The 12,222-nt window shown below is 39.9% G+C and overlaps 2 protein-coding genes across 5 annotated transcripts; one reads left to right on the top strand and one right to left on the bottom strand.

Annotated features, from left to right (window-relative positions):
* The first annotated feature begins 40 nt into the window (after positions 1-40).
* LOC122319077 (nuclear poly(A) polymerase 4-like) lies at positions 41-6,329 on the top strand. Of its 4 annotated transcripts, XR_006244994.1 has the most exons (12): positions 41-498; positions 600-677; positions 1,083-1,190; positions 2,024-2,086; positions 2,171-2,332; positions 2,735-2,848; positions 3,044-3,106; positions 3,220-3,549; positions 3,638-3,802; positions 3,960-5,179; positions 5,662-5,702; positions 5,823-6,329. XR_006244994.1 is itself a non-coding variant. In XM_043136957.1 (10 exons), the coding sequence occupies exons 1-10, from the start codon at positions 373-375 to the stop codon at positions 4,725-4,727; spliced, it is 1,977 nt and encodes a 658-aa protein (XP_042992891.1). In that variant the 5' UTR covers positions 41-372; the 3' UTR covers positions 4,728-6,329. The 4 variants fall into 4 exon arrangements, 1 of the variants encoding a protein (XP_042992891.1); XR_006244995.1 differs by having other exon boundaries at positions 5,662-6,329; XR_006244993.1 differs by having other exon boundaries at positions 3,960-5,702.
* A 362-nt stretch (positions 6,330-6,691) lies between these two features.
* Positions 6,692-10,257, bottom strand: LOC122319076 (receptor-like protein kinase HSL1). Its single transcript, XM_043136956.1, has 2 exons — positions 7,415-10,257; positions 6,692-7,294 (listed from the first exon to the last, which is right to left on the bottom strand). The coding sequence occupies exons 1-2, from the start codon at positions 10,188-10,190 to the stop codon at positions 6,855-6,857; spliced, it is 3,216 nt and encodes a 1,071-aa protein (XP_042992890.1). The 5' UTR covers positions 10,191-10,257; the 3' UTR covers positions 6,692-6,854.
* Between the last annotated feature and the right edge of the window lie 1,965 nt (positions 10,258-12,222).

Here is a 12,222-nt window from a genome sequence, read left to right as displayed (position 1 = left end):
AACGCCTTGTCAGTTCTGGATCTTTCGCACACCGGTACTCCTCTCTCTCTCTCTCTCTCTCTCTCTCTCATATCATATTCCGCGTTCGACCGGCGAACCTCGCCTACATCGAAGGTTAGGGTTTTGATCTTTTCTCGTTTCCGACTTCTCCAGGCAGTTATTTTTCATCGCCTCACTCTGTCCGTCTTTCAGATTTCCGCCTTGACTTTGTTCTCATCTCAATTTCTCTCTTCAACCGTCCCCCTAAACATGATCTGCTTTATGATTTTCTGAATACGTTCGATCTCCGTTGCCATTGCTTTCGTATTTATATCAATCTTAGGCCAGGTTGATTCAGTGTGTTCTCTTTTGAAAGAAAATTTACCTTTGAAAATGGTGCGTTCTGAGAGTCCGAACGATTCTTCGCCACAATTGGCGAAGAAGTACGGCATCACAAAGCCAATCTCTCTTGCCGGGCCCGCCGAGGCTGATCTTCATCGCAATATGGAACTGGACAAGGTATTTTTTTTTCCTTTTTTTTTTTAATGGTTCGGTTTGTTACATCCACGTTATTCTGAATTTGCTTGTGTCTACGGGTAAAATTACTATATTGTTGGCAGTTCTTGATTGATTCGGGGCTGTATGAGAGTAAGGAAGAAGCTGAGAGGAGAAAAGAGGTCCTGGACCGCATTGATCAGGTAATTAATTGATTGGTTATGTTGTTTTGTTGACTGCATTTTCAGGACAATATTGTGTATATGTATTTGCCATCAAGTTATGTAGTGGTAGATACTTAGTTTTGTAAGCTATTCGATTAAAAAGTATTCGGGCTTGATATATGATTAAATGGATTAAAGGAAATCACCGATAAAAATGATGGTGGAAATACGACGAAAGAATTCATTCTGTTCGATCTTTGATGGATTCAGCTGCCACATGGTTTCGTCTCTATCTTGTCCATGAATAATTCATCCAATTGACACACCATTGCTAATTTGTCTTGTTGACTAAAACATTGGCATTTTAGCTTCTTGTAATTTTTGCATTCTGCACTCTTTTCCATGGAATGCATTTCTGCTTCACTGACAAAACCTTCGTTGTAGATTGTAAAAGTTTGGGTCAAGCAGTTAACCCGCAAGAAAGGCTACACAGATCAGATGGTGGAGGATGCAAATGCTGTCATTTTTACTTTTGGCTCTTATCGTCTTGGGGTCAGTATGAATTTTCTCACACTTGTTATTATAAGCGCAATCTCTTCTACCTTGTTATATTCATCTCCTTGCTATTTTAGTCCCTCAAATATCTTTTTCGGTAGTGTATAATCTTGTGAGCTTTATGTGCAGAATCTTATACTATTGTTTTCCATTTGTTTTCTGGAGGACCTACTTAGGATCATCTTAGAGTTCAGAAATAAGAATCAAGTTACCTGCCAGAATGCTGTACTATCCTTTTTGGTAGCTTGCATCATCATTGTGATATGCTTGGGATGGGGAATTCAAATTCAATTATGAAGCACCCTGATATGTCAGTACCAATGAAAGTTTCTGGCTATATTTTCTAGATTAATTTGGAGGAAATAGAGGATTTTGTATTATGTGATTATCTGGGGCACATGGTAATTCTTTTCTCATTGTGCAAGCATCACCCAAGGTGGTGGGAGTAGAGATGAGGATTATATCTTTATCAATCTCACATTCAGTTGTACATTTAACTTAGACAGCTAGTTGTTTTATATGGGAACTGCTCCTGTGCTGATTTTGGTCTTGCTTCTGCTGTTATCCTGCTGGTGAATCTGGTGCAGCCAAAAAATGTACAAGAAAAGTAAATCATTTTAGATTCTGACCAGTTCTTGTGGTATAATTCCCCTCTCTCAACTTACATCCACAAACAGGTGTTGTGTGTGCAAGAAATGTTACTCACTATTAAAAAAAATATAAGTTACTCTCACTAGAGTCTAATTATATGCACACATATTCTCACACTTTTGATGTCCTCCCAGTAACAACTACCACTTTCTAGTATCACGTACCTACTGTATTGACAGGTCCATGGGCCAGGGGCTGACATTGACACATTGTGTGTGGGGCCATCATATGTGAATCGAGATGTGAGTCTAATATGATCCTTGTTGTTCGGTTTTATTGAGTCCAAACAATTAAGCTTCACCTAACATACAATTGTCTTTTCCCAGGAAGATTTTTTTGTGGTTTTGCATAATATTTTGGCTGGAATGGAAGAAGTTACTGAGCTTCAGCCAGTTCCAGATGCTCATGTCCCAGTTATGAAATTCAAGTTCCTGGGAATATCGATTGATCTTCTCTATGCGAGTGTATCTCTTTTGGTAGTTCCAGAAGTAAGTTTGGAGTGCAGCTCTTTGAGCTTATTCATTTAGTTATGTTTCATAGTAGTCTTTATAGATTATGTCTCTTCAAGCTTCATGAGTCTTTTTAAAACACAGTTTCTTTCTATGAATTATGTGCTGTTGCTTATTCGCTTCTTTGGTAAACTAGGCTTTCTAGAGTTTTTGTAGTCACTCTCATAAACCACAATTATAGTTTGTTTTTTTTTTATGAATAAATAAATAACCACAATTAGAGTTTGTTATCGGATGGAAAAAGAAATAATAAAATAAAATAATTCTTGATTGTTTCTGACTGATACACCATGTCCTTTTGCACTGGAATCTTCTAGTGATTGAGATTTTGGGATCTAAAGGATGCATATATTGTTGCATCTACTTGCATCTTCTCAACAGGACTTGGACATCTCGCATGGATCTGTGCTGTACAATGTTGATGAGCAAACTGTCCGAAGTCTTAATGGCTGCAGGGTTGCAGATCAAATTCTTAAACTTGTTCCAAATGTTGAGGTGAAGAATCCCTGTTTATATTTCTATTTCTCTTTTTTACTTATAAAAAATATATATTTATATTTCTCTCTCTTTTTTTTATTAGTAAACAAAATTTTATTGATCATAACAATGGGCAAGGCCCAAGTATACAGTTTATACCTCTATTTTATTGTTTTTATTGTTTTTATGGTCTGTTCCTATATGCAATTGTAGCACTTTCGCATGACACTCAGATGCTTGAAGTTTTGGGCTAAAATGCGAGGTGTTTACTCAAACGTAAGACTTTTGTATTTGTCTGTTTTTCATTGCTCAGTATTTTTCCAATGAGTCTTGCTTTGCATTTTAATTTTCTATCATGGTTTCTATTTTTTTTCTTATCTTTTATGTAGGTTACTGGATTCCTTGGTGGCGTAAATTGGGCTCTTTTGGTTGCTCGGGTGTGCCAGCTTTATCCCAATGCCATTCCTAGTATGCTGGTTGCTCGATTCTTCAGAGTTTATACACAATGGCGTTGGCCGAACCCTGTGATGTTATGTTCAATAGAAGAGAACGAACTTGGGTTTCCTGTATGGCATCCTCGCAAAAACCCTAGGGACCGACTTCATCACATGCCAATAATAACTCCTGCATACCCTTGCATGAATTCTAGCTACAATGTCTCAGGAAGTACTCTCCGTGTTATGGTGGAGCAGTTCCACCATGGTCATAGGATCTGTGAGGTTTGATTTTGCACCCGCCCCTCCTCCTTTCTACTCCATATAGGTTGCCTCATTTGATTTCTGATGAAATGCCTTTGTGATTTGGCAGGATATTGAACTGAACAAAGCCCAATGGAGCACTCTATTTGAGCCGTATCTATTCTTTGAAGCATACAAAAACTATTTGCAGGTGGATGTAATTGCGGCTAATACTGATGATATGCTAGCTTGGAAGGGATGGGTGGAATCTCGGTTTAGACAGCTTACCCTGAAGGTTAAATCTATCTTTTAGACATCCCTAAAAAGCAGGAGTAAACTTCACTGTGTTTTAGGCTATTTTTTATGTGTTTTCAATTGTTGAATATTTTGCATGCTTGAGACACGAGGTACAGTTTACTTTCTTACTAATGCTTTCTGTTTATCCTGTGCAGATAGAGAGGGACACAGATGGGATGCTTCAGTGCCATCCTTGTCCAAATGAATATGTAGACATGTCCAAGCCGTGTTCTCATTGTGCTTTCTTCATGGGCCTGCAGAGGAAAGAGGGTGTTAGAGGTCAAGAAGGCCAGCAATTTGATATACGTGGAACAGTTGATGAGTTCAGGCAAGAGATCAATATGTACATGTTTTGGAAACCAGGGATGGATATTTTTGTTTCTCATGTTCGTCGAAAGCAGCTCCCTGCTTTTGTTTTCCCTGATGGTTATAAACGTTCTCGATTGTCAAGACACACGAGCCTGCAGGCTGAAAAAACTTGTGAAGATGTTGTGGAGTGTCGGTCTGCGTTTAAGGAAAGGCATCCCAAGAGGAAAAATGATCCTACAATGATGGATGCGGAGCCCAGTAATCCAAATAAGCGAGTTTCTATTAGGTTAGGGTGTTTAACAACTGGGGATGTAGATATTAATTCTGACGTTAGGTCTTGTGGTAAACAGTTGGGGAGCGAAGAGGAGGGTATCAAACAAAATCATGTGCAGAATGGTGAAACTGTTGTTGATTACTCTGTCAGCCGAGCTGGGCAAACTTTTGTGAGTAATAATTTGCCAGAAGTTAGAGATGAAGTACTTTTAACTGATGGAGTGGAGAAACCTTCACCCATGAAGGAGTTGCTCGCTTCATATGAGTTACCTAATGCTGTAACTGAGGAAGCATATCAGATTGGTCTGAATGGGGACAAAGTCGGAGTAGCTTTCATGTAACTAAAGCACTGGAGAAACCTGCAGCCAGGAATGACTTACGCACTAAAGTACCTAATTCTGTAATTGGGGAATGAGTCAAATCGACTTAGAGTGAGGACAAAGTTGGGTAGCTTACGTGGAGAGTGCTGTGACTGGATCTAACAGGAAACTGCTGAATTGAACGAAACTGCTGAAATGGAGGAAGATGTTGATCAAGAATTACTCAAACCATGAAATCAGGCAATTAAATAAAATGCTGAAAGTGGGCTTAAACTAAGTTGCAGTACTTGGAAACTCCGTTGCGATGCGGTTATGGGCATCTTAGGGGAGAAAAATGGAAGTTCTGGAGATAAGTGGGGAGTCTTCAATCATTTCAGGACGATGTATGTGATGCAGATACTGATTTGCTTTTGGCAAATGGGCGTTTCAATGCGAGCGGAGCATTTCAAAAGGACTTGTCTCAGGACATGGAGGTTCTGAATCTAAACTTTCTGATCCTTTTCCTATCAAGTCTCCCCTCACCACCTCTTTTATCCCTCCTTTTATATCTCTGTGGTTATGTGGTTGGGTTACTGATGGAGAGCAAGCCGGTGTGTAGGTTCCCAATTCATTTTAGACTTCTTATGGAATCCCTCCACTCTTCTTTTCTCTCTATCTGAGTGGATCATTCAGGAGAGAGAAAGCTCGCTTGTGGGTTGTCATTTGATCTCCATATGCTGTTATCGAAATTATTCTATAGAATTTTGCTTTTTTGTTTAATTATTTGATAATTCTAATTTTTTGCACAGAAAATCTCCCGACTGGTGCATATGTGGTGGCAGGTCCTGCACCACTATACATCATGCTTACAGTAACCGTGCATAGAGACATTACACTCTCCTCTTGTTTCTGGTCTTTAATATGTTGTTGTGTGGGGCCTAACTTGTTCTTTTACCCCTGCTTTTGTCTTGTGTAGCCAAATATTGCACCCGAGAATGTTGTAAATTCCGATGACAGGTAGATCAGATCTATGAAATAGCTGATGACAAGGCATGTTATTCAAACTTTAGGTTTTTTTAATGCAAATCATAATATCTTTATACTGTGCTGTTTCTTGTGTACAACTCTTTTATGCAGGTTTGGTCTCTTAGCAGCTTAATGCTCAGATGGTGACTATAACTGAACGGGGGTTCCTTTCAATGAAAGGAGAGAGCCAGCATCTTGGTAAGTGACACATCCATTGCTGGCTTTCATTATGGTTTTTTCCAGGTGTGCATTGTCTGCCTCTCGTGAGCTGAGAGCTGGGGTTAGCAAAGTGAAGACATCCCATAGCTTGGCATGGATTTCTACGTTTCACTGTGCTGCTGAATGCTGTTGAAGCCAAGAGCACCGCTGAATGCTATTATAAAAAGCAAACTGGTGCTTTGAAGTCTGGTCTCCGTTTTCTACTTTTGCCGGTGGATGTGATGATGAAAGAACTCCTTTTAACTGGGACGAAATTTTTTTTTATTTTTTTGGGGGGAGGGGGTGGGGTGGTCTATTTTTACCACCCTAAACTATTGTAGTTTGTGGGCTTTCTTCCCCCTTGAGATAAACCTTGTAGGTTCTAGAGATGATTTATTGTAACAAGAATTTTGTTGAACCCTTGCTTATCTTCTCTCCTCTCTGACAACACAAATTTCGTGCATCGTCAGTAGTAGACGTTTGCATATGAGCGGCGTGTTCGATAGTAGTAGTTTCAGATACTCTTTTGGTGTTGCTAATGAAACGGTCTATCAAGAAGCAAATGAAAGACGATCTCTTTTTCAGCCGAATTCCAGAAAATAATATTATAATACTGTCATAGCAAGGTGGAAAGATCTTTATGGTGGCTTTTCCAGATATTATACCCAGGTTTCCTATATAGTTACACGTCTGTTCATTGTTGTCACTTGCGTTATCTTTGGAAATTAGTTCGCCAAGCAAGGTTCTGTCAAGGCTTTGCAAAGAGCGGTTCAAGGTTCCGATGAAGCAGAAGCCTTGTACACTTGGTTCTTCATTTGTTGATTCAGCCAATTTCGTCAGAAGAGATCCCTGAATTTTCCTGGAAACTATTTGGTACATCATACTGAACGAAGCTCTAGACATACTGATTGCACTTACACAAAACTACTTAATACATCGTGCGCATTAAACTAAGCTATCATCATCTTCCTTGGATACTTTCTTACTGCTCTTGTAGCTAGAAAGATATGTAGCACTGCCAAGAAGAGGGGCTACATCGAATTCGCTTCCCGTCTTTTTCCCTTCGTAACCTCCCAAAGAACCACGGCGGCGAAGAATCTCCAAAACCTCCTTCATGGAAGGCCGAGTTGAAGGTGATTTGTGAGTACAGATGAGTCCTAGTTTAAAAATACTAATCATCTCTTCCAAGTAACATGGTTTCTTGATTTCATTGTCGAGGGCATCAATTACAGGCTTCCCTTCGAGGTAGTGTCGCGATGCCCATTCTGCTAGGTTCCTGTTCTCGTCTCCGCAATTGGGTTCTCTTCCAGTGACGAGTTCAAGAAGTACAACTCCAAAACTGTAAACATCTATCTTCTCGTTGACCTTTGTTGCATAAGCGTATTCTGTAACGTAAGTAAATAAATAAGACGTTCTCAAAACAGTTTCCGATACTAAACTCTGTTTCTGTTTGTCTTGTTTCAAAAGCAGAAATTTTCAATATACTAATGAGAAGATGATCTTACCTGGGGCGATGTAGCCCAAAGAGCCTGCGACATCAGACATCGTGTGGGACTCTCCGTGCTTACCCAACATCCTGGCTAGCCCAAAATCTGCTATGCTTGCCCTGAAATCAGAATCCAACAAAATGTTGCTAGACTTCACATCTCGATGAATGACCGGAGGAGAGCAGTCGTAGTGCATATAACACAGTCCTTGTGCTGCCCCAATTGCAATCTGCAACCTCCTTGGCCAATCCAAGACCATATGTTGCATTGGGTTCGTCCCTGTCATCGATTTTCCCTTCTTCCAATGGAGCCATCTATCCAGACTGTGATTTTCCTTGTACTCATAGACGAGAAGCTTTGAATTCTCACTCGAAAAACAGCACAGCAACTTTACTATGTTGGAATGCCTTATCGTGCCCAGTATTTGAACCTCAGCCAGAAATTCTCTCTCCAGCCTGTGGTCCAATATCTTGTTGTTCCAAATTCTTTTCACGGCAACAAACTCACCGGGAATGTTTGTAGCAATCCGATATACTTTCCCTGACCCGCCACTTCCTATAAGGTTGTTCTCCGTCAAATTCGACGGGATGTTCGCTTTTGTGAAATCCAATCTCTGGAATGAGGTAAGCTTCCAAGTTGCAAGATCGCGTCTGTGCTTTGTCCTGCGATAGTTTCTGAACTTATAGAATGCCGACAAAACAGCGACCATAAAAACAACAATCGCGAGAACAAGAATCATGGCTAGATAGGTAGAGGACAGTTTGTTGGAGTCATGGGTTTGGGTATAACAGCTTGGAAGGTCTAGGTTTGGACTAACAGCACATAGGTTGGAATTGTTGAAGAAACTGTTTCCATATGCAAGGTTATCAAACTGAAATGGGATTTTCCCAGATAGATGGTTGGAGGACAAGTCGAGTGAAGTGAGCCTCAAGTGGCCAATTTCAGGTGGGATTTCACCCGACAATTGGTTCTGCGATAAGTCCAAATAAATGAGGTCAGGTAGAGAACCGATCACGGCTGGGATTTGGCCAGAAAGCTCATTTCTTGATAGGTTCAAAGTTGTTAGCGACTTCCATGAGATTATCTCCGACGGAATTTCACCGGAAAGTTGATTACCATCCAGCAAGAGAGAACTCAGACGAGGAAGACTCGTTAATTCCACCGGAATTGTTCCCGAGAGCAGATTGTTGCTTGCCTCAAAGACAACCAGGTTCACCCAGAGAGTGACTCCGACAGGGATTTGACCTGAGAATTTGTTGTTTCCAATTTCCAACCTTGACAAATTCCGAGACAACTTACTAGGAAGCTCGCCCGAAAACGAGTTGTCACTTAACATCAAGGTTGATAGATTAAATGATGTCCAAAGGCCAGGAGGAACCTCACCGGAGAAGTTGTTTTCATGAATCTGAACCGACCGCAGAGTACGACAATTTCCTACCCATTTCGGCAGTTCCCCGCCGAGATTATTGGAAAATGTGATCAGTCCTTGCAAAGCACCTCTAGCGCATAAGTTTTCGGGCAATGGACCATTCAGTTGATTTTCCGAGATTTCAAATGCTTCGAGCTCCGAATGCAGGCCTAGCTCCGATGGCAAAGTTCCGGTCAACTTATTGCTAAAAACTCGAAAAACAATCAGTGGAAGTAGACCTAAACTTCTCGGAATGCCGCCGGTTAATTGGTTTGCGAACAAATTCAATACTTTCAAGTTTTTTAGCTTTCCGAAATCTTCAGGAATCGAACCGGTCAAATTGTTCTTAGAAATATCAAGTTCGATCAAATTTGACGCCTCGACCAAGCTCGGCAGCTCCCCAGACAATTTGTTATTGAAGAGATAGACGAGGCTTAAATTCCTCAACAACAACAATCTACTAGGAATGGCACCTGCCAAATTGTTCCTTGACAAATCCAAGTGCTCGAGGCTCAAAAGACCGGAGATGTTTTCCGGTATTTCGCCGATCAAATTCATCTGCTTCATCCACAAAAACTTCAACTTCCTCAACCCTCCAAACTCTGGTGGTATCGGCGCAGGCACCAACTTTTCATTGTAAGCCATGGCCAAAACTTCGAGATTGGACAAGTTCCCAATTTCTTTCGGAAACGTGCCGTTAAACAAGTTTCCAAGGAGGTACAAGGTTTGTAGCTCCGGCAGCTTCCCGAAGGCGACGGGGATATCGCCGGAGAAATTGTTCGAGCTGAGGTCTAAGTACTGGAGAGTCGGAATCCGGTCGATGTCCTCCGGGATTGGACCGACGAAATAGTTCTGGGAGAGATCAAGAGTTTGGAGCTTGGAGCAATTGTATAGGATTCTAGGAAACTCTCCGGGGATGTAATTAGAGGCGAGGACGAGGATAGCGAGGTTCTGGAGGTCACAAATCGATCCCGGTATCTTCTCGGTGATGTTCTTCTCGCGGAGGATAATTCCGGTGACAGCGCCATCGGTGCACTTGATCTCCGGCCAATCGCAAGGTGAGGATGAGGAGTTCCAGGACTGGATGGACAGTGGGTTGCCCCACTGCTGTCTAAGGTTGAGGAGGACGGTGTTTTCCGATTGAGAATTTACATAGGGGGGTATGGGGACGAGGAGGAGAAGGAAGAGGAGGAGCGGGGTTTGGGGGAACGATAGGGGTAGTTGCGGCATTTGGAGTGTGGGTTCAGTTCGGATCGGAATCCGTTGCCGGGGAAAAAGGGTGGGAAACAAACGGTCAAAATTCATACATGGAATACCACGTAAGAGGTTTTGACAGTTTTTTGCCTCGTGGGGATTTAAGATGTAATTTGAGTGTGACGTGACCATATATCAATGGATCCCACTTGTCACCCCAAAAGTTATTGGCGGCTAATGGAAATGCAGTCAAACTAATGATGTTGAAAATTCTTTACAAATCCATGCATAAATATAAAAAACAAAGGCATTTCCTTTTCAAAGACATTTAACTTTTTTAGAGTCCGAGTCCAACTCTAACTCAAAGTGTTTGGTTTATCACCTTATTGCTTTTCAATGTGTAACGTTACTCATTATTTATTTTTTTATTATTTTTTAATATGATATTAAATAATTAAAAATTATTTATTATATTTTATTTATAAATTTATTATCTAATATCACATCATAAAATAATAAAAAAATAGATTATAAATAAATTTTTTCTTTCTACAATTATATATATAATTATATATAAGAAATTCATATAAATATTGAGATCAGAAAGAGAGAGAGACATTTTTAAGGGTAAGTGGACCTCAGGCATCCTAAACCGTGAGGTTCATGCATTCCGTGTTCGTTTTCACGATATTCTCCAAACATAAGTAAGGATTTTAATAAAATTAGGGAACATAGGTAAGGATTTTAATAAAATTAGGGACTCGTCTTCTTAAAAATTTAAAAAAAAAAAAAAAATTCGCATACTCCATTTTCTACCTCCTCGTACACATCCTTGAATAAAAAAACCTATGTCCAACTTTGGATTTCTATTCTTCATCGTGAAATTCGGTAATTTTATTCTTTGAGGATTTAAATTATAGGATATGTTTAATTGAGTATATTAATTGCCTACTTATCTACTTATCGAAGTAGATGGCAGTTCCGTTTGAATCCGTCGTTCTAGAAGTCAGACAGAAGCTAATACTCCGTGGCAGCTAGCGCACACTCATGTGGGATATAAACATGTTTCGCTTTCAATATTCAGAGGCTCCTTCTGGAAGTTTAGAATGCATGGATCTTGGCCATGATCACTTTTGACAATTCGGCAATATGAGCGTCTCACGAGGTCCTTGTCTGTTTAGTTTCTATATGCCCCGATTCCATGCATGCATGTATGCCCAAAATAAATCCTTCATGAACGTCCAAGCTTTTGGTCTTTATGGAAGATGGTTTAAAGCCTATTCCCCCTTTAAAACTTTAGTAGTTGCATGAAGTAAGGTAGGAAAGAAAACCTCCCAAGAGTTTGAATTAGTTTGAGCTGCCGTGAGAGAAGATCCAAGCCAAAAGCTCGTGAGTTTGAATAGTCCTACAACGGGATGAAGATAGTGACGTTGATGTGACCATCATTAAGCACGCGTTGAACTTGTAAATTTGAAGCAGCTAGATCTAGATGAGACGGAAAAAAAATATCAAGGTGGTTGGATTTATTTTCTATGGAAGAAAGCTGTAATTAAGCTAGCGGATGTGGATCTATGGGTGGCTTTGATATCGGAGAGAGGAAACATTAACAAAATATGTCTGGTCCAATATTAGAAGTGCTACATGATTTACATGTAAATAAATTTATAAATTGATATGATTTTATATGATCTGTTAGATCTATTTTATAATAAAAATAATTTTTTAATATGATATATTACATCAATTTATATCAATTTATAAATTTATATTTATATAATCTCTTGTTAAAAAAACATATCTTCGATCCAATATTGCTGTGTACTGATCTATACATGAGTGCGGGGAGAATTTGGGAAATAAAAGTGACCCAGATCAGCTTGCTCAAGCCCAAGCTCGATCTCCAGTCAAAAATTACTTAAAAAAAGTGATCATGCCTGAAGTCAATCCATTTGGGACGATGATGCATGCAGTGGAAAACAAAGAATTGTAACAAGTTCGATGGTTCGCAGATAATGGAAAGTAGCTGGAAGTTTACACCTTTTCGGTTTTTGTTCTTTATTTTCTTTCCTTTTTATCCCTTTTGCCGGAATTTGATTTCTCCATACGACAACGTGGTTTGTTTTTGACTGATAATATTTTACTCAGTAGTCAAAAGTCTAAAATTTTGAACTTTTGAAGCATGCAAGGTCTTTTGTGTGTTGCAAGTTGGTACTAAAAATAATTA

Source organism: Carya illinoinensis, chromosome 8 (assembly GCF_018687715.1).
Source record: "Carya illinoinensis cultivar Pawnee chromosome 8, C.illinoinensisPawnee_v1, whole genome shotgun sequence".
Taxonomy (NCBI): Eukaryota; Viridiplantae; Streptophyta; class Magnoliopsida; order Fagales; family Juglandaceae; genus Carya; species Carya illinoinensis.
Note: the sequence above shows the minus strand (reverse complement) of the source record. Positions and strands in the feature narration are given on the sequence as shown.

Bases quoted from the DNA above. Each gene is read 5' to 3' on its own strand.
- LOC122319076 (XM_043136956.1), bottom strand. From the start codon at position 10,190: ATGGTCACGTCACACTCAAATTACATCTTAAATCCCCACGAGGCAAAA. The intron at 7,295-7,414 runs GTAAGATCATCT...CTTACGTTACAG, and splicing joins TTTGGGCTACATCGCCCCAG to AATACGCTTATGCAACAAAG.
- LOC122319077 (XM_043136957.1), top strand. From the start codon at position 373: ATGGTGCGTTCTGAGAGTCCGAACGATTCTTCGCCACAATTGGCGAAG. The intron at 2,087-2,170 runs GTGAGTCTAATA...GTCTTTTCCCAG, and splicing joins CATCATATGTGAATCGAGAT to GAAGATTTTTTTGTGGTTTT. The intron at 2,333-2,734 runs GTAAGTTTGGAG...TCTTCTCAACAG, and splicing joins CTCTTTTGGTAGTTCCAGAA to GACTTGGACATCTCGCATGG.